Raw genomic sequence first — 20,338 nt, 5'->3', positions numbered from 1 at the left:
ACTCATCTGTTGTTGTGTTTATTTGTTTGCTGTCTGTTTTATTTGGTACTTACTTGTCTGTCTTGTATGTTTACAGCGTACTCAGTTATTGTGGATGCGTGTTCCCAGTCTATTTATCTCTGTATCACTTGGTGATGGCCCGGCCTCATTGGGATATCGTCAGCACAGTCCTGATTTTAGTAAACTACACGGTGTCATCTCACTGCTGGTTCGATGCTGTGATATCACAAAGAGAGTGAAGAGCTCTTGTTCAGTAAGGTGTCACTGTTGTCGAACAGTCTGTCTACTTTGACTTTGTTTTTCTGTTTGTGTCACTTTTTGTCAGGCTGTCTGACTACTTGTGTATCTATCTATTAGTTTATTTGTCTCTTTTTATGTTGATTGGTCTCTCTGTTGTGTGTGTGTGTGTGCCCATCTGTCTGTTTGTCTGCCAGGTGGTCAGTTGCTTTTCGGTGTTTTGGTGTGTGTGTCTCTGTTGGCTGTTGATGTGTTTATTTGTTTACCTGTACACTTATGTGTAACTCAACTGCAACTGTCTCTTATTTGATGAAGTTTCAGCTGAACCTTTGTTATTACACAAAGTCTAACTGTTGTCTGTGTGTTCTCTAGAAATCAAAAGTGTTGAGAAATCCATTTAGTGAAATTCCTGAGCTTGTTCCTATAGATACAGATCTTGAACAAGCCATCTTTGACAACCACAGGTGATTTTTGTTTTATAAAAATTCATCTCAAATGGATGTGAGTGAGGCAGACCACTGTCTCACTGCCAGTCTTGATAACAAGACGGGCCAGTTGGGTTGAGATACTTAAGTTTTGAATTGTTGTGATGTATTTTGTTTGTGATTTTCAGGTATGTTAAGAAGGTAATTGTAGAGAACACGGCATCAGAAGACACAATAAGACTTATTCGAGTTGGTTGTTTGTTATATGATGGATGTGACTTGCTGTCATGCAGTGTGTTTGTGTGCAGTACTGCTCCTGGGAAAATCCAGTGTTTTCTCGTATGGTGCTGAGTGAACTTTTATCTCAGGTATGACTATGACTTGTGAATGTGATAATTAAAGTGTCATTAACATATGAGTCTGCACCAGACTAATTAGATTTCATTTGTTGTTGCTTTTGTTTGATTTGGTCACACCAAGCAATAGATCACATTGTGGGAAGCATTGCATAGTGGGTGTTGAGATGACTTGTCGTGCTGAACGTTGCTTCCCCTAGGCAACTGATGTTAGTACTTCCTGGATTACTGACAAGACATACATGTACATTGATCACATAGATGGTAAACCTGACAGGTGTTGTAACTGGTTAATAGACATTTGTGCAGTCAGTGTATTGTGTGGATGGGTGGATAGACAGACGTAGACATGACCTGGCCAATAGAGTTGAGACTGAACAATCAATTAAGTTGATCAGTCTGCGTTGCTGTACTGAAATTGCTCACTCTTGTATACGGTATCTGTTGGCAGTGTGTGTAAGTGTGGTGTTTTCTGTGTAGCTGACGTATGTTTATACTTATGAACTAAAGCCATTCCTTGATTTGCTGCTCCATGTTCTCCTCATTGAGGATTCATGGCAACATCCTCGTATCGTCAACACAATTGCAGGTTAGTCATTACTGTAGTGTAGTGTAGTGTGTGTGTGTGTGTGTGTGTGTGTGTGTGTGTGTGTGTGCGTGCGTGTGTGTGTGTGTGCCTGTGTGTGTGCATGCGTGCGTGCCTGTGTGCATGCGTGCGTGCCTGTGCATGTGAGTGAGTGAGTGAGTGAGTGAGTGAGTGAGTGAATAAAGTGAGTGAGTGAGTGAGTGAGTGAGTGAGTGAGTGTGTGCATGCCATGCATGGGTGTGTATGTACATGTGTACATGCTTAGTATGGTTTGATGTTATGCAATAGGTTTCCATGATCAGCCTGGTGCTGATGGTCTAGTGGATATCATTCAACGTGCAAGAAACCACTACCAGAAACGAGCTTATCAGTGCATCAAGATGATGGTTGTTCTTTTCAACAGGTGAGCTGTGTGGAGTAGTTATGAGGGTGTACATATGCATACAAACATGAATACTTGCACTATACATGTACAGACAGCGCATGCACACACACACACACACACACACACACACACACACACACACACACACACACACACACACACACACACACACACACACACAAGCCATCTTGAATTTGACTACTGTTCATACCCTGTGCTATGTGAATGTGAGATTTTCAAATAGGAAATGTTGCTTTAGTTGTAGTTTGGCCAATGACTTGTTACACAAAGATCCTACTCTAAAACGGCAATGGCACAATGCTGTTATGTGGCTAGCAGAAGAGCTAGAACGAGTATGTAAGCCTCATGTATTATGATGTCACGGTGATGTGAACTGACATTTGCAATAGCGGCCATACAGTCACACATATGGCTACAACAACTGGTCACCTCCTGCACAGTCAAATGAAACATCAAATGGGTATTTAAGAAAGTTTGTAAGATTTGTTAAGTTATGCGTGAGGTGTGCTCGCTGCTTAGGTATTTCTTGGAGAGATCAAACAGTGCTAAGCAGACGCTTACCAGAGCGTGTGATTTGTGTCCAGTTGAGGTTGGTGCATGATGTTTATTTCTTCACATGGCTCTAATTGTATAACTGCTGCCAGCTGCCATCCTGTCTTCTGCTGCTCTTGTCTCTTTGTTATTACTATACTTTACCCATCTGTTTGTTATCTTGTTATTACCCAGATACTGTTCTTACAGTTTGAGGCCAATATGTTTGTTGTCTCTTTGTCTGTCGGTCTATCTGTCTGTTTATGCTGGTGTGTGTGTGTGTGTGTGTGTGTGTGTGTGTGTGTGTGTGTGTGTGTGTGTGTGTGTGTGTGTGTGTGTGTGTGTGTGTGTGTGTGTGTGTGTGAGCTTGTGCTTGCATGCTTGCAAACGTCTGGATGTGTGTCTATCTGTCAATCTTGATGTGTGTCAAGTATGTGTGTGTTCTAATGTTTGTTTACATCAGGAGCAACCAGATGAAACAGAGACAATGATGGATGAATCACCACAAGAGCAGGACAGCCCTATTTCTCAGTCAGGTAGTCAATACAATAACGACACGGCAAACGAATCACCAAATGTACAACACAGGCGACCCAAATCCCCCGTCTCACCGAACGAAGTGCGAGTAACCCAATCTGGGCCAAGCACGCGTGTTGAACTGAGGAAAAAAACGAAGTCAGTAGACAACCTTGATCAAATTGAAGATTTCGTTACTGACCAAAATCTACAAGACAGCAGTAGCTTACAGCCAATGGATGAAGACTGATGCTTGTATGATAGACTTGCTGATCACCGAAGCTTTATTTCCCATTACTCTTTAGGTTTATTTAGATCTTGTGTGTGAGGCTGTAGACCTGACGTTATTGAATCTATTTGTGTGCTGTAGGCTGGTGTAGGATCTAGTGTATGTGTACGTAATTTTCTACATGTTGTAATGCCAAAATGTTAGCTTATTTTTATCGTCACTAGTGTGTAGAGGCATGTCCTCTTACGTTGTGTAATATCTTTTGGTGTACTTTCACTGCCTTGAATACCGCTAAGTTGTCCTGTTTGATTCCTGTACGTGGTTGGCATGCAATTGATGTCTCAATGTGTGTATAATACATACAGTATACACAGTATTATGTTAGCTTCAGGCCATTTCCTTCCTTGCAGTCGTCCTGCCATCATGCTTTTGAACCATTTGATAGAGATAAACAATATCAAAATAGTCAGTAAGTATATCACAGTTACTCTTGATAAATGTCTCTATTGACGTTTTAGTATGCTGTTGTCTTGTAGCAAAATCACTGCAAACTACCTAAACTGCTATGTTGATCGAGCTGTATGTCTGCTTTCACATTTGTTGTTGTTCTAGTTGTCTCATCGCTTGCTCTCCTTGTTTTGATAGCAGGAATGCTTCACATTTCCTCTTCAGTTGCTTGTATGTATGTTGGTAGTAGTTTGATTTATCTCTAACCATTCTCTAATCAAAAATCAGATAAAAACAGACTAACTTCTGCTGTGTTATTGAGGAGTGGGCTAACTACTAGTACTCACCTTGTAGTCATTTCCATATTTCAAGAGCAAATTAGTTAGAAACTGAACTTCACCAGGTGCAATGTGACGTTCTAGTCTTGTGATCTGGGCTGCTTCATTCTCTAATTCTAAAGCATAATTAATTAATTAAGTCAAACTGTTTGTAAATTTTTAAGAGTGAACAATGCAAACACATATAGCAAACCATGCACTTATGATGCCATTTCTCTAATCCCACGCAGGTGAAATTATGTCATTTAAAGCAATTATGACAACAACTGCATAGTCATATCCTTTTGCCTTTGCCTTTGCATGTTTGAAGATGCAGCTATAATATGCAACCCCTGGATCTAGATCTGCTAGCGATTTAGCACATGCCACTTGAGAGCTGTCAGTGATCATGACTTAATTAATTCCTTCTAGACTTTCAGTTGATCTCACTTCTGTCAATGAATCATATTTAGACCATCGAGTGTGGTTTGTGATGTGAGTGCGTGGGCGGTGGTGGGTGGTGCACCCATTGCACCCATTGTACCCAGACTGCGCAACGTGGCGAGCCAATTATAACAAGTCTTAGATTTCTTACCGACAAATCAGCACTACCTAGCATTTGTACAGGGTAAGACAGTGCAGTGCAGTCAGATTCAGAGCAATCAGTAGACAGCTCAGCTATCTAGAGCAGTTTTGCCTACCCGTGACGACTTCACTCTTCGCATTCTCGATACCAGCGACTTCCACGTTTGCCTTTTCTTGTACGTCCGATTCTTTCTCAGCTCGAGGTCTGCACGGCAACGTCACGTTTGGATCCAAACTCAATCCCATCGAATTGAAATTTTGTCGCAGAGTCTTTCTCTTGTCGTACGCCCTTCCTACAGCTCCGCTGCAATTAGAACGATGTAAGTATGTCGGTATTAATGTACACTTTTACACATGAAGACATTAATTAATATTCACACCAGAAATGAAGACGTTTAAATTTTCTCTTTGCTGCAGGTTTCGTCGAGTTCACCTTGGCGCGTTTCTTTGCTCTACGTTTACGAACACTCGTCATCCTGTGGTTTCCAGGCTCGCTGGAGTTAACGTTTCTAGATATCAATTTAGTACAACCTCAATGTCCGGTTCTGAGGCCGCGCCCATGTCGGACAAACCCACGGTTCCGATCATTGACGTTCCTACTGAACTGGATGGCTTTGGTCAACCTCGCATACCTTTCAGAGGTCATTACGAGATGGAGAAGAATGACTTGAGAAGAAAGTGGGCTGAGCAGTTTGCTGGGGGAAAGTCTTTGGAGTTTGTGTCTGATTGGTGGAATGTGGAAGGAAAGGAGCATACTGTAGACAGTCAGATGACATTACTGAAAGGAAATATAGAGAATCCTATTGGATTAGCTAAAATTCCTCTTGGGTTGGTTGGACCTGTTCTCATGCATGGAAAACATGTTGATGGGTATGCCAAATTTTATGTTGTGTTTTTAAATTATATACATGTAGTATGTTGTAGCCTCGTTTCAGACAGAAACTTAGTTCAGCCTTTACAAGGTATAGGTATTGTCAGATGGGGCCCTCGAGGTGTAGTACGTGTATACATGCAGCTTTAATTGACTAGGTTATGTACGTGCCCTACTGGTGCATTTTTTATGTTGCATGCATGGCCATGGTCCAGACTCTATAGGCATCTATGCAAGGCACTTCTGTGGGTTGGGCCTTGTCCATTATAGCAATATAAAGTCTATAAAAGTCTAAGCTGAATTGTTTGATCACTTCTCTGTATTGTGTGTGTGTGTGTGTGTGTGTGTGTGTGTGTGTGTGTGTGTGTGTGTGTGTGCGCATGCATGCATGCGTGCGTGTGTGTATTGACGTTGATCGATTAGCAGCTGGTGGATATTTCTACTTGCACTATTTTGTTGCTTTGAACTGTTTGTAACATTGACAAACACAGCAGCTACAAAGCATCAACAGGCACTCCCTTTTTTCTGTTTAGTTTTGTACTCTGTGTTTGTTTTCTGTTAATTTGTTTGTGTTTTTGCTGATTTGTTGTTTCATTGATGTTTGAATTCTGTATGTCATGTAATGAAGTTGACCATCTGTTCTTCATTATTCATATGCATCGATCTGTTTTATTCGATCTATCATATATATATATATATATATATATATATATATATATATATATATATATATATATTGCTATAGCTTTCCTGTCCACCTATAGCATGTCTGTAGTTTTTGTGTGTTTGTATTCTAGCTGTCTGTCCGTCCTCTTTTATCTTTGTTGTGTCTTGTGTTTCCGTATTGTGTCTTTGGTATTTTAAGAAATTTGTAGAAACTCTTGTTTCTCATACGATGACTGCAATATCGATTGTAGCTTTGCCACATGATTGATGCTTACTATACTTGCAATATGTGATTTGGTTTTCAGGTATGTCCTGTGTCCATTTGCAACCACAGAAGGTGCACTAGTTGCATCAGCAACAAGGGGAGTCACTGCTTGCAACAGAGCTGGAGGCATTACAACTCATGCTTTTTCTCAACAAATGACACGTGGTCCATGCTTTATGACTGCAAGTTTGGTGGAAGCAGTGAAACTCACTGACTGGCTTGTGTCTCATCTATCTGATCTTCAAATGCAAGTGCAAAATATAAGTCGTCATTGCAGGCTTGTTCATGTTGAACCTTTTGTAATTGGCCGATCAGTCCACGCTTTGTTTGTTTGTGAATCTGGACTAGCAGCTGGACAGAACATGGTGACAACAGCAACATCAGAAGCTTGCAAGTGGATGTTAAAAGAGATAGAAAAGACAAGGAAGGATATCAACATTTTGAACTATTGGGTTGAGACGAATCTCAGTTCAGACAAGAAGAACAGCTATATTTTGAACTCTCCTTCATCAATTCGAGGAGTACGAGGTGTACATGCACAAGCAGATGTATACATTCCAGAGTCAGTACTGAAGAGTGTTTTGAAGGTCAGAAAAGTGACCGTCTAAAAAGTTACAGTGAATTGACTAGAAATTAACACACGTATGCTTGTGCTATATTATATTTGAGTTGGACAGTAAAGGTAGTTAGTAGATTTTTGTGTAATTTGTATAAGTACAATTTAGTGCTACACAGTATTGTTAGTTATAAGTGACATTAAATATATTATAGTGTTTGTGTGGTATACTTTTCTAGAGGGATTCAGAAGGTCTTCTGGCAACTTACCATGCTTTTCATCAAGGCAATTGGTTGATTGGATCTCCAACGTTTACTATCAATATTAGCAATGCTGTCGCTGCTGTGTTTGCTGCAACTGGTCAAGATATCGCTTGCACTGTCGAAAGTTCTTCTGCCTTTTTCAATGTGGAAAGGGCATCTCCATCAGATATTCAACGATTTTCAAAGTTTGGAACAATGTAACAAACATGCACAACAATAGGCTAAATTAAGGCAGACGAAATGAAACAAACAGACCGACGGACGTTTGTTAGATGACTGAGCAAACTTAATAGTGAATGATATAAGAACAAACAATTCAAAAGACTTGTGGCTATACAGACATTAGCAGCACGTCTTATGCTTATCAGTTAATACACATTTACATCCTGTTTGTTACAGAGATAAGTCAGAGGGAGGATTGTACGCGTCTATGACTTTACCATCTTTGCATGTTGGAACAGTAGGAGGTGGAACTGGTCTTGCAACACAAAGAGAATGCCTTCAACTTATGGGCTGTGATGGAGAGGTAAGGACGACTCAAGCAAGTTAGTACTTCTGTGTTATAGTGTATTTAAATATTTATTTATCTACAGATTACATAATATATTTGTTACTTAGTATTGTTGCCTACTAAATATTAATTATTTATTACTTTAAATTATTGATGTGTATTTTATTTATTATTTATACATTTAGAATTAATTAATTGTTGTGTATTTTTAGAATGGCAATTTACGATTGGCTGAAATCATTGCCGCAGTGTGTCTTGGCCTTGACCTTTCTTGCTTTGCTGCAGTAGCAAGTGGGCAGTTTGCAGCAGCACATAATCGTTTGGGAAAGAATCGTCCTGACCTTGGGCTTCGTGCTGATGATTTGAACAAAGAGTTTTTTGATAGTCTACTCAATGAAGGAGAAGAATTGATCCGTTGGCGCTCACTTGATGTATGTAAACACAATAATAATTAATATTAATATAAATAATTTGATATTTGTAATATATGGTAAATGTTTAATGTAGAGTTTAGATACTTTGCTTAATAAGTTTAATAAAACTAATGATTTTAACATTTGGTAGTTGACTATTAGTTTTAAGACATATTTAATATTTTATTTGATTAGCTGTGGTTGTATCTGTAGGTTGACAGTCAACAGAGCATTTTGTCAGATCTTGCAAAAGTTCGTGAAATTACAAAAGAAATTGGGCATCTTGGATTTGAATTAGAATACCAACCAACTGATTACACTGACACGAAAAGAAAGAGAATTATTGTTAAAACGAAGGCAACTGACTTGGAGACATGCAATATGTTGAATAAAATTGCTCAAGGATGTGGTGGTGACCTAGCAGAAGCATACGAGTTTTTCAAGCTGCAGACAGGATTTCAGTAAAGAAACTGATGAACTGAATTTTTTTGAATTGAAGTGAGAGGTTTGTTCTGTAGAGACACACACAATCGAGAAACAACTGTAATGTCAATGGAAGATTCACGATTTGTGAACATTGCACCAAAGGTCCATCGTGTTTGGTGTGACCATAAGAAGGTAAATTTACAAACTGTGACCATCGTATGCTGTTTGTTGATTTCTTTGTTGTTGTAGACTATATTTGCACTGTACTAGTATGTATGATTTACATTGATTGAGGGGTAGTACTGTAGTGTTAGAATTAAGTGAAAAGGTGTTAGTCATGATACATGATGTGTGTATGTGCGTGTGTGTGTGTGTGTGTGTGCACGCGTGTGTGCATGTGTGCGTGCGTGCATGCATGCGAGCATGCGTGCATGTGTGCGTGCATGTGTGCATGCGTGTGTGTTAGCCTCGAACTTCCAGACCAGAAAGCACGCGAACTCTAGTCTGGACCAAGTCAATACTAAAATGATTTCGGAAGTACTTATCAAAAGCGATGCTAAATGATAGTCTAACAGAGTAAGATCGATTTACCTAGATCAACATATTTTTTTGTAAATGCATGAGATCTCACGAACAAAGAGGAGATGTCTGTTGTGTTTGCAGCGATATCTTGGTGGACAGCATAAAACCACGACTCTTTGATTCTTCGGCAGACCACTAGCTAGTCTAACCGCTTGACTGGCGAGACTACCACTCGACCAGTTGTCAAAGATGGTGGTCTACCGACGCTGCTGTGCATGTCCTGTCACCGCAGGCTTGAAGATATCGAAGAGCTGAAGCTGAAACTGAAACTAAGATGCGTGCATGCACTAGAGTCTTAGTCACGGCTCTGGCATGCACTTAGCCACCCACGAGGATTTCACATGCGTGCGCAATCAGTGTTAGTGCACTTAGCATAACCAATTACTGCAAACCAATGAGAATTTACAACCGACATTCCGGTTGTAAGGAGCTGATTGGCTTAGAAGGCTATTTCCGAAATCATTTTAGTATCGACTTGGTTCAGACTAGAGTTCGCGTGCTTTTGAGGCTAGTGTGTGTGTGTGTGTGTGTGTGTGTGTGTGTGTGTGTGTGTGTGTGTGTGTGTGTGTGTGTGTGTGTGTGTGTGTGTGTGTGTGTGTGCGTGCGTGCATGTGTGCGTGCATGCATGCATGCGTGTGTGTGTGTGTGTGTGTGTGTGTGTGTGTGTGTGTGTGTGTGTGTGTGTGTGTGTGTGTGTGTGTGTGGTGCTGTAGCTCAATTGGTTAGAGAGTGTATTTGGAGAATGAAAACATCTGGGACCTTGCAGGGTTGTAGGTTCAAGTCACAGTGATGGCAAGCTATGGCATAATTTCCTTAAGCAAGAAACTTGCACACAATTGCTTCTCTCGACTCAGGAGTATAAATGAGTACCTGGACATTGACTGGGGTGGACATGACCGCTGGCTTGGCAGTAACATCATGCAGCAGACGGGTACTTGTGGGCCTTGGTGTCCAGTGCCAAAGCTGCGCCATAGTCAGTGCCCCTGGATAAGCTCCAGGTGGATTGTAGCGCTGGCCCTAAGCCTCCACGTAGTGCATGGAGGCCCTAGAGACAGGGGAGCTATCTCCGCAACTGACCTTAAGGTTGACGTCATTCACGAATGACGTGGAGGGCTTCACATTTGTTCATTGTCTATTTGTGTGTGTCTGTGTGTGTGCGTGTGCGTGCGTGCGTGCATGTGTGTGTGTGTGTGTGTGTGTGTGTGTGTGTGTGTGTGTGTGTGTGTGTGTGTGTGTGTGTGTGTGTGTGTGTGTGTGTGTGTGTGTGTGTGTGTGTGTGTGTGTGTGTGTGTGTGTGTGTGTGTGTGTGTGTGTGTGTGTGTGTGTGTGTGTCTAGCTGGAGTTTGAAAAGTTAATTAAGTAACATACAATTTCTGTATTGTTCACTTGCTTTAGGACATTTTTGTGATTGCAATGGAAAAGTTGGAAGATGTGACTCACTTTGACACAGTGGATGACGTATCACAGTGGAGTATTGACGAAATTAAGGTTGCTATTTGTGTGTCTTAGATTTAAGTGAGATGATGTGTAACAAATAGATGTGCTTTTGTTTGTTTAGGTTGCCTTGCGTGACATTGCTCACTTTCATAGCATTTACTTGGACAAAACTGATGATCTGGTAAGGAAATATCCGTTCTTTGAGTCAACAACAAGTCAGGAACGGATGATGAAACTTAAACCACTCTGGACAGCTTTGCTCAAACAGAATGTCACTGAGTTCCCAGAAATGTGGACACCAGCAAGGTCAGCAGTCGATCAAGTTACAGTTTACATGTTCGAAATATTGAATGGATGTGTTGAGCTGCTATATGTTATGATGTAGATACATTAGCCACAAGTATCAGAGCTTAGTCAACACTTTTGAGCAATATTTATGATTATATTATACCTAAAATTATTAATTAAAATGTGAATATATGTATATATATATACATATACATGTATGTGAATATATGTATATATAGTCAATACTATCGATATTATTTCCTTTCTACAGGAGGCATCTTGGGTTGCTACTAATCGACCAAATTCCTGCCATTTTTCAAAGGCTTGACTCTGCTCCCAGAACTCTTGTTCACAATGATTTCAATCTAAGAAATGTCTGTCTTCGTCCTTCAGCTTATGATGATGAGTTGCAAGCTGATTCTCGTCGCTTGTGTGCTTATGATTGGGAGCTGGCAACTGTCCATGTTCCTCAAAGAGATGTTGCCGAGTTTCTCTCATTTGTTCTTCATCCTGAAGTGTCACATGAGGTTCGACATGATTTAGTTGAATATCACAGACAACAGCTGGAATCATTCTCTGGAGTGAAGTTGGACAAAAATAGGTGTGCAGTGTGTGTGTGTGTGTGTGTGTGTGTGTGTGTGTGTGTGTGTGTGCGCGTGCATGCGTGCGTGCGTGCGTGTGTGTGTGTGTGTGTGTGTGTGTCTCCAATGACTCAGACACATGTCTTGTAGATATCATCAAGATCATGCACTAGTATGTTGTGATCTGGCAATCAATCGTTTCCCATTATACTCAATGGTCTACACTTTCAAAGATTACCGTTTCTTGCCTCGAGTCATAGCATGTCACTTCAACTATTTGCAACATCTTGCAGATACTGGAAAACTAACATTTGACTGACCACAGAAGAATGATTCTCATCTATTTATTTAAACTCTAGCCAGTCAATTCTAGAATTTTTATTGGCATCTCACAAAATATAAACTGTTGTTAGCACTGTTGTCAGTAAATCTTAAAAAGAGTCAAAGAGTTATTGAGAGCAAAAGCCGCACGTCGACTGTGCCATTGAGATTGCAACGTAACCTGCTGTTACTATTGGTAGAACTAATCTTATGATTCTTTATAGAAGTCAGTAATGGCCATGTCTGTATTGTCTGCAATTAGTGATGATAGTTGCTTTCTCTCGATGCTTAATCTCGCCTTTGTGGTTGTTAAATTATCATCCAATGGGTCATCTGTCTTTAGAGCCATTAGTTCGTCATCTTCTCCATCATCAAATCCATCTTGCAGATATCTATAAGAACAAGAGTATAGTGGTTGTTGGTGATGATTGTCAACCGATGGATTACTCTTCATTTGCTTGCTCATCAGCTATAAGCTTCTCGTATGCTTGTTGAGCAAATTTTTCCCATGCACTCAGCTCAGTATCACCTTCAGCCTCCTAATAATAAATCAGCATTTTATTAAAAGTTGTACTGAATACATACATGATACATTGTAAAATTGTATACATATCTTGCTACTATAGACTTTTTGTTTGGGTTATTTTACATTAAGTTTTATGTCACAACTTACAACAAAATTTAGGAACTCACTTTTGCTACAAACGGATCCTTCTGTTCGTGCTCGAGATATTTATCCAAATTTACAAAAATATTGAAAAATAATGCCGCCACCTTGGATCTCTTCAAATCTCTTAGAGTGATGTAATCTGCAATACAACAAATTTGATTTCATGCCTTACCTAACCTGATGGTCTACATTTCTTCTACCTGGATGCTGTGGACTAATCATGTCAAGAACTTGACAAAGACAGTCTTCAAATTCCAGCATTTCAACACCCATCCGCTCCATTCGCTTCATCTGCTGCTCATAGAAATACTCCATCTCATACATTGACAGCACACCATCACCATCCAGATCTATGCAGCGAAACCAATACTCCACACTATTGAGAAGACAACATCATATATGAACCATGTAAGTTTGTGACTGACAATGCAACAACGTTAACAACATAATACACTTGCTGACTGTCTTTGTATGTGTGCAGCTATTTACCTTGTTGGATGCTGCTTGTCTTCTTCAGCGAGTAGGAACCACACAAAGTCTTTGTAACTCATCTTTCCAGGATGTTCCTTCACATTTCTACTCAAATTGACACCATCTCCCACACGAATCATCATGAATTCAGTTGTATGCATACCTCAGCACAGCTCCACTAAATATTCTCTGTATTATACGAGGAGCTAATGCTGCAATGAAACATTACAGAACAATGATCATAATGTACAGGTATTGACATACTAAAAGTTAATAATGACAAATAAATGGTTTAGATGCACAGCTGAAGGACAAATGAATAGATCAATAGAGAAGCAGACATGAAGATATGTAAATATACACTTGTATGTATGAGGCAACTGATTGGCAGACAGACAGGCAAGTATAAATGAAACTACAACAAAGTAATTACATGAAACGTCACTGACCATGATTTGAGTATCTGGCAAGGTCCTTTCTGTCAATGAACATGTCATGATTCGTATCCAGTTCCCAAAACTTGCAATAAATCACGTAGAAATGTTCATAAGAGAAATACTCCATCACCTGATGTACATACACAGACATCAATAATTAAAAATACAAACAGAAAATAACCCATCCATACAAGTACTAACCTAGCCCAAACATTACTTGGTCACCATGGTAACATGCTAACAGTTAAATTATTATTCTTAGTGTCAATAGTATAAAAACAAGACTAAAACATTAGAGTTGCTATAGCAAATATGTTAGACAATATAAGGCCCCTATTTGTTGCATGTCTGTTTCACATCACCCGCCCACATCCAAATGACAGAGCTACACTGATTTCACCATTACGCCATTATTCATGTAATGCGCATGTGCAATACGACCGGAGCACATGGCATACACCTGAACCATCTTCCGTGTCTCATTTCTTTTAATTAATTGCGCAATGTCTGCTCTTCTTATCTACACTGTTTACTGTAAATCTTCAAGAAAGAACTTGAGGACCAGAACCAAACACAGATCGTCCAATAGTTGTTAAAGTCACTCCAGCTGTCATTTGCATGATGATGTCTAGAGCTTGTATTACCTCTTGCTGCCGTGGATGCTGGTCTGTTGTGTTATAATATTATTTATACTGTGCGTGCTGACTTCCGGTGTAGCAACAACTTCCGTCCTCCTACAAGGACTGTCCGCTTTGTAACAATGCGCATGCCCATTGTTATTCGCCAATTCCGGTATGAAAACTGTCCCCCACCTGTCACTTTCTCGCACTCACCGTGGCTGGGAAGAACATTTTGGGTTAGGGTTAGGGTTAGGGTTAAGGTTAGGGACACGTTTTGCAGGCGGACAGTATTTGTCACATACTGCTGACAAATTGTGTCCAGTGGGACACTTTTTGTAGGGGAACACTATTTATCATGACACCGGTGTCACATGTACATAATGTATAATGGTAATAGCCCACCCGCTGGCATTAGTTTGAGAGAGTCTGGGTGATGTGAAACAGACATGCAACAAATAGGGGCCTAAGCAATCAATACATAGCAGAAATGGCGTCAATGTACCGTAAATACGAAAAGTATATGTAAGGTCTGGACCTGAAATGTCATGGACTGCTTGACTCTTGTACTGCATATTTTTAATTAATTAATTAATTAATTAATTAATTATTAATCAAGAAATGTATACATTATGTAAACGTACTGACCTGGTTAATATCATCTTCATCTTCTAGTAATGCCAGGACCTGCAACATCGTGTTTACATCAGAAATTGAAGGTACAATCATGTTGTTCTGTCTATCTGTGGTTTCCTTTCTGCTAGTGTTTGTCACACTTTCCCATTTGTCAATCCGTCTGTTAGCTTGTCAGTCTGTCTGCCTGTCTGTCTGTCCGTTTGTCCATACAACTGTTAGTCCATCACTATGCTCACAAAGTCTTTAAAAACATCATGCCAGTTCTCACTGTCAGAAAATTGCTCTTCCTCAGCTCTGGTACAGAAATCCTGCCAGTCCATGAACGATTCACCGAGAAGAAAATTCGTGCAACAACCTAACATTAAAACATCCACATGTTATCCAAAACCAATCCCAAGTATGTCAATGTACCGTCTCAATGTATCTTTTCTGAAAATCGGGTACATCAGTGAGAAGAGTCAATCCAGGGTGAGTGTCCACAATATCCTGCCAAACATACATATTATAGAGTTATGCAGCTATGTGTCTATACTGCTTGGGTTGTTAGTACTTGTAGTAGAGGCTTGAAGTCTTCTGATGTGAGGTAGTCCCTTTTTCCTGCTGTCATTAGACAGACAAACTTGGATGCATTGTCGTGGTATATTGTAGTTAAACTAGTACGTAAACAAACAGTAAGCTATAGGTTAGTGACTTTGTTTGTCTGTTTATCTGCATGTTTGTTTTATTGTCTGGTGATATGTTCCAATTGGCTGCTTATCTATCTGTCTGTCTGTCTGTCTGTCTTAATACATGTATTTCATACATTGAAACTAGTACACTCACACTAAACTGTAAAACAAACAAGCAAGCCCGCAGGCCCTATGCTAAAACTAACTGCTAACGCCTAAACAATTGAAACGACCCTTCAAGATGGTTTTGCTCACTTCTTCCACAGCTGTGAGAACATGTTGAATGTAACTGGTGTGTCTTCAGTACCACCGCACGCAATGAAAAGAGGATGCTTCCAATAGAGAGGTAGTTGGCACCCCTAACAAAGAGTTATTAAACTTTGAAAAGTTGCAAAAATGAAATAACAGACAAATGGCAAACAGAAAGAAAGACAGATAGACAGATCTTCACTGACTGGAGACAACAGAAGTGACTTTTCTGCCACTCAGTACTTTAGCGACTAGCTGACACTGAGGGCTTTGCATGTAGTAAATAGCTGCTTTTAGAGTTTTTAGAATTATTAGCTCCTTCAAGTTTTGTTTTGAGTTTAGTTTACTATTAGTTCACGAACACTGATCGTAGTTGGACACCATATATATATAATTATTTTTGCATTGTGGAAATGTATGATAGAGAAATGTTCAAACAAATGTGACAGACAGACAGACAGACAGACATCACGTGAACTTGCTTTTAGAATACCATGATGATTGAGTTCTCCTAAAATCTGACATCAAAAATGCCTTTAATTCCATTGAAAGAGCTTCACTACTGCCAATGGTTGAAAAGTCATTTCCTGATATCTTTCAGCATGTACAAGGGATGTATTCAGAATACAGTCCTCTTATCTTCCAACAGGGAAGTGATTCCTTTTTGCTGTCATCTCAAAAAGGTGTTCAGCAAGGAGATCCCTTGGTCCTTTTCTTTTTTCTCTCACTATCCATCCTTTACTTCTTGAGCTTCAAGAGAGACACTCTTCACTTCAACTGTTAGCCTACTTAGATGACGTGTTTCTTCTTGGTTCACTGGAAGATGTTTTGCCAGCCCTTGATGACTTGAGAGATCAGTTGTCTGAAGTTGGCCTGTCAGTAGCCATGAACAAACGTGAAATCTATAGCAGGAGTAGGTTTGCTATGTGCAATTCTCATGAGTCGATTCATGTGTCTTCCTCTGGAACAAAGATTCTTGGTACGCCAATTGGTCAACCTGAATACATCAAGAGTTTATGCTCAGACATTGCATTGGATGGACAGTCTCTGTGTGACCAAGTTGTGGCCTTGAATGAGCCACAAAGTGGAATGTTGCTACTACGGTTTTGTCATGTGACACGTTTGAATTACCTTGGGAGAACAGTTGCTCCTAGTTTGATGCAGTCTGCTGCTTTGCAAGACGATGAAATAACAAGATCCACTCTTCAGCAACTGATCAAGTGTTCTGTTCTTAATGACCAACAGTGACTGCAAGCAACTTTACCAATAAGGTTTGGTGGTTTTGGCATGTTATCTGCACAATCTATCAGTTCTATTTCCTTTGTATCTTCTTGGGCTCGAAGTCTGGTTGATCTTCCTCATAGTTTTCCAACTCTGGAGAGCTTGATTCATGGAGTCCTGTGTCCTAAGGATGTAACTATCGGTGGTTCGATTGCTTATGAATTGCAGCTTTTTTACCAGTAAATAAGGCTTTGGAAGATCTCCTTATCAATCCTAAAAAGATGCAACACAAACTATCTCAAGAATATTTCAAACAAATGGTGTCTTCGATTCAAGAAAATTCCCAGTCTTGTCATGAGGCTTCTCGTTTCAGGTTACTGCAAGGTAAAGGAGCTGGGGCTTGGCTGGATTCTATTCCAACCTCAACAAAGTTTGCGCTGAATGCTGCCGACTTCTGTCTTGCAACTCGTTTGAGGTTGGGGTGTGACATGCCCCTTGCTGCAGCTCTTGATAGTTGTGAGTGCGGTCAATTGCTGGATAGTAAAGGATATCACTTGCTAACATGTAGACACAGAGGTGGACCTATCTGGACACACGGTTCCATTGTAAATGTGTGGGCAAATTGTTTGAGTGATCTTCACATTACTCACAAAATGGAGGACCTATATGATGGCAGCCATTGTCGACCAGATATTGTGTATTTCAACCCTTAATCTGGCACTGACGTTGAATTGGATATTTCATTTGCCCATCCTTGGAATGGTCACATCCTATCACTTGCTTCCAAGGAAGATGGTGCAGCTGCAGCTAGAAGAGAGCAGCAGAAAGTGACAAAATATGGTCAGCAGTTTGACATTTTGGGAATTCTTCAACATGTATACCTGTTGTGTTTGAACACTTTGGTCATCGGGGTGGAAGATCTCAAGAGTCTATTACGTGATCTATCAACCCTTTCAGTCAACGAAGATGGACAGAACAACAGCACTGACTTCATTGTATACTGGCGGCACTGTATTTCCGTTGCGTTGCAACAGGGTAATGCAAGAGTAATTACTAGAAAACTTTCGAAACTTGCTCAGTGTAACTCGTGTAATTGTGAGTCTTACTCATTTCAGTTGTTTAGGCGTTAGCAGTTAGTTTTAGCATAGGGCCTGCGGGCTTGCTTGTTTGTTTTACAGTTTAGTGTGAGTGTACTAGTTTCAATGTATGAAATATATGTATTAAGACAGACAGACAGACAGAGAGACAGACAGACAGATTAGCTTATTGTCAACAGTTTGACTCTTAGTCATACTTAGGGACATCTTGGGTCCTAGTTCTCTTAGAACTTGCTGATTTTTAGCGTAGACTGTAATAATGTCTTGTATTAAGAAATATATGTATTGACAGACAGACAGACAGACAGACAAACAGACAGATTATGATATTTGAACTCTTACTCTACTAATAACAATCACTATCTTTACGTATGCATAACAATAACAGTCAATGAACAAAATGTTGAACGTCTTTATCATATAGAAAGTCATCAAAATTGCACTTAGACAACTTCAACAACTTTTGAAATCACACGAGAGTTGCACGACTGTACAACTACAGACAGTTGCTTTCTCCATCTATCTCTAAAGTCTGTTTCGCTGCTTTCCCGTTTGCATCTTTTGAAATTTTGGAGATCTTATCGAGATAGTCTTCAGCCATAGGGCCCCAAAAGCCAAAGTGTTCAAAAACCAGTGGAATACATATTGTATCAGATCCTGCTATAGACTGCTGTTGACCATATTTTGTCATTTTGCATTTTTCTCTCAACTCAGTTGCATAACCTGATATTTTGGCAGCTGATTGTAAGATGTCACAAGAATGTGGATGAGCAAGTGAAATGTCCAGGTCTTTTGTCAAGTGTCCAGTGGGATCATATGTTGTTATATCCGACCTGTTCTCAGAGATGGTATACCTATTTCTTAGCTCAACTTGATGAGGAATATTCAACTCGTCTAAACATTTAGCCCAAGTTGACACGATTGTATTGTGTTGCCATACTGGGCCACCGCCAAACTTGCAGGTCAATAGATGATAACCATGTTCATCAAGGCTTCTACCACAATCACAATTGGTAACAATCTGGGAATATGGTAAAGGAACACCAAGTCTCAAAAATGCTGCCACACGAAATTCTGAGGACTTTAGAACAAATTTTGGTGCTGAAGGAATAGCTTGAAGCCATGATCCTGCTCCACGTCCCTGACACGACCTTATCCTTGCAGCATGTTTGACAGGGGATGCTTGCATAACACATGTTGCTGCATTCCCTTCAGCAATATCCGAGCTCAGGCGACATTGGAGTTTTACTGGATTTTTGCCATAAGCCCAGACAAAGACTGAGGTATGAGTGCCTCTCCATCTAATCCTAAGGTGGAAGGAAGGCTTGCCATTGCCTTGCAAAGATGCTGATAGAAAGGTGGACTCGCAGAGTTGAGGCTGGCACATAGATCTATTCTAGATGGAAATCTTTGAGGAATCGTGTTCATTGAATAGCACCATGAACCCACAAAAGCAGACAGACAGACAAACAGACACAGACAGACAGAAAGATTTGGACTTGGACGATGGGGTGAGATGGGATAAAACTTTCTGGAAAGGCTAGCCAAGAAGTCACGTGATGAACTTGGTCGACCTAACCCTGCTGAGTTTCTGGACATCTGGAGAAAGAGATTCTCAACTCAACTTCAGAAGTGCAACGCTAAGGCCATCATGAGAAAATCTCAGATCTGACAAATGACATTGACTGTACTGTAGATTGCTCTACCCAGTTTTTCAGCCACTAAGTTGGCTCCGGGTAGTCTGCATTGTTCTCTTTTAAGTGTTACATGTTTGTTTGTTTTTAAAATCTAGTCGTAGTAAACTCTCATAGTTACAGAACTTTATATAGTTACCTTGCTGTATATATATATATACTCACCTTTACTATCTTTCCAAAATCCTTTTTCTTCACCCTGTCCTTTAGCAAATTAAACGTTCTCCTCATGCCACTCATTTCAACACCATCAGTGTCACCCCCAGGACGGCCAAACCGGAAATAAAACTGTGGCAAATCAGACGTCAACCCCATCTCCTTCTCAAACCCAAACTCTCCAGCAGTCGGCGAAACTGGCGATCTGATTGTTGACAAAGCAGTTGCAACATATTGCTGCTTCTCCAGATGCACTTCATTACTCTTCTTCCTCGTCAGTCGTGGAGACATGCAATCAGACTTGGGACTCTGACTACCAGAATGACTGCGACTCAACACAGTAGCAACCGAAGGAGGAGAGTTCCTTGGAGACGTTGGAGGAGGAGAGGGACTGTTGAGAGCATTCAAGTTGCCTGTGGAAGTTAGAGGAGAGTTTGAACAGTCAACAATTAGTCTCAGTTTGTTTCTCAGTTGATGTTGAATGGATGGGTCCGTCAGCCACCTTAGAAAGAGTTCGTCTGCCTTCTTTGTCACGTCGAATGACATCGTAGAGATGAGAATGATGTTGCAGAACGTGTCACTATGTGAGTTGTAGTTGTGTGGTTAT

The 20,338-nt window shown here is 40.3% G+C and overlaps 4 protein-coding genes across 4 annotated transcripts in view; 2 read left to right on the top strand and 2 right to left on the bottom strand.

The window, feature by feature from the left end:
* Positions 1-3,562, top strand: part of LOC134196690 (probable ubiquitin carboxyl-terminal hydrolase FAF-X) — a 29,178-nt gene extending 25,616 nt beyond the window's left edge. Inside the window, exons 47-56 of the mRNA XM_062665905.1 lie at positions 77-253; positions 610-701; positions 851-911; positions 971-1,030; positions 1,499-1,607; positions 1,893-2,007; positions 2,249-2,342; positions 2,400-2,470; positions 2,530-2,599; positions 3,005-3,562. Of these exons, the coding sequence (XP_062521889.1) occupies positions 77-253; positions 610-701; positions 851-911; positions 971-1,030; positions 1,499-1,607; positions 1,893-2,007; positions 2,249-2,342; positions 2,400-2,470; positions 2,530-2,599; positions 3,005-3,307 (1,152 nt within the window). The 3' untranslated portion in view covers positions 3,308-3,562. The remainder of the gene's footprint in view (positions 1-76; positions 254-609; positions 702-850; positions 912-970; positions 1,031-1,498; positions 1,608-1,892; positions 2,008-2,248; positions 2,343-2,399; positions 2,471-2,529; positions 2,600-3,004) is intronic.
* Positions 3,563-3,877: 315 nt separating this feature from the next.
* LOC134196783 (nucleolar protein 16-like) lies at positions 3,878-4,881 on the bottom strand. Its single transcript, XM_062666003.1, has 3 exons — positions 4,752-4,881; positions 4,081-4,187; positions 3,878-4,006 (listed from the first exon to the last, which is right to left on the bottom strand). Exons 1-3 carry the CDS (start codon positions 4,879-4,881, stop codon positions 3,878-3,880), a joined length of 366 nt encoding a protein of 121 aa, XP_062521987.1.
* Positions 4,849-11,813, top strand: LOC134196691 (uncharacterized). The gene is made up of 12 exons (XM_062665906.1): positions 4,849-4,955; positions 5,053-5,505; positions 6,478-7,024; positions 7,233-7,453; positions 7,656-7,782; positions 7,980-8,198; positions 8,394-8,641; positions 8,699-8,798; positions 10,584-10,676; positions 10,747-10,931; positions 11,185-11,514; positions 11,645-11,813. Coding segments are annotated over exons 1-12 (2,694 nt in total). The 5' UTR covers positions 4,849-4,953.
* On the bottom strand, positions 11,715-20,278 carry LOC134196692 (serine/threonine-protein phosphatase 2A regulatory subunit B'' subunit beta-like). The gene is made up of 13 exons (XM_062665907.1): positions 19,741-20,278; positions 15,570-15,673; positions 15,197-15,299; positions 15,058-15,132; positions 14,915-15,001; positions 14,659-14,697; positions 13,406-13,523; positions 13,120-13,168; positions 12,975-13,061; positions 12,686-12,861; positions 12,509-12,624; positions 12,263-12,354; positions 11,715-12,207 (listed from the first exon to the last, which is right to left on the bottom strand). Exons 1-13 carry the CDS (start codon positions 20,275-20,277, stop codon positions 12,024-12,026), a joined length of 1,767 nt encoding a protein of 588 aa, XP_062521891.1. The 5' UTR covers position 20,278; the 3' UTR covers positions 11,715-12,023.
* Between the last annotated feature and the right edge of the window lie 60 nt (positions 20,279-20,338).

Source organism: Corticium candelabrum, chromosome 21 (genome assembly GCF_963422355.1).
Source record: "Corticium candelabrum chromosome 21, ooCorCand1.1, whole genome shotgun sequence".
In the NCBI taxonomy this organism is placed as follows: Eukaryota; Metazoa; Porifera; class Homoscleromorpha; order Homosclerophorida; family Plakinidae; genus Corticium; species Corticium candelabrum.
The sequence above is the reverse complement of the archived record's forward strand: the minus strand, read 5'-3'. Positions and strand labels throughout refer to the sequence as shown.

Bases quoted from the DNA above. Each gene is read 5' to 3' on its own strand.
- LOC134196783 (XM_062666003.1), bottom strand. From the start codon at position 4,881: ATGGGATTGAGTTTGGATCCAAACGTGACGTTGCCGTGCAGACCTCGA. The intron at 4,188-4,751 runs GTAGGCAAAACT...ATTATGCTTTAG, and splicing joins GAAGAGTGAAGTCGTCACGG to AATTAGAGAATGAAGCAGCC. The intron at 4,007-4,080 runs GTGAGTACTAGT...ATTTTTGATTAG, and splicing joins AATATGGAAATGACTACAAG to AGAATGGTTAGAGATAAATC.
- LOC134196691 (XM_062665906.1), top strand. The intron at 10,677-10,746 runs GTTGCTATTTGT...TTGTTTGTTTAG, and splicing joins GGAGTATTGACGAAATTAAG to GTTGCCTTGCGTGACATTGC. The intron at 10,932-11,184 runs GTCAGCAGTCGA...TCCTTTCTACAG, and splicing joins GAAATGTGGACACCAGCAAG to GAGGCATCTTGGGTTGCTAC.
- LOC134196692 (XM_062665907.1), bottom strand. From the start codon at position 20,277: ATGTCATTCGACGTGACAAAGAAGGCAGACGAACTCTTTCTAAGGTGG. The intron at 12,625-12,685 runs GTAGAAGAAATG...GTTGTATTGCAG, and splicing joins GATTAGTCCACAGCATCCAG to ATTACATCACTCTAAGAGAT. The intron at 12,208-12,262 runs GTAATCCATCGG...TTGTTCTTATAG, and splicing joins GATGAGCAAGCAAATGAAGA to ATATCTGCAAGATGGATTTG.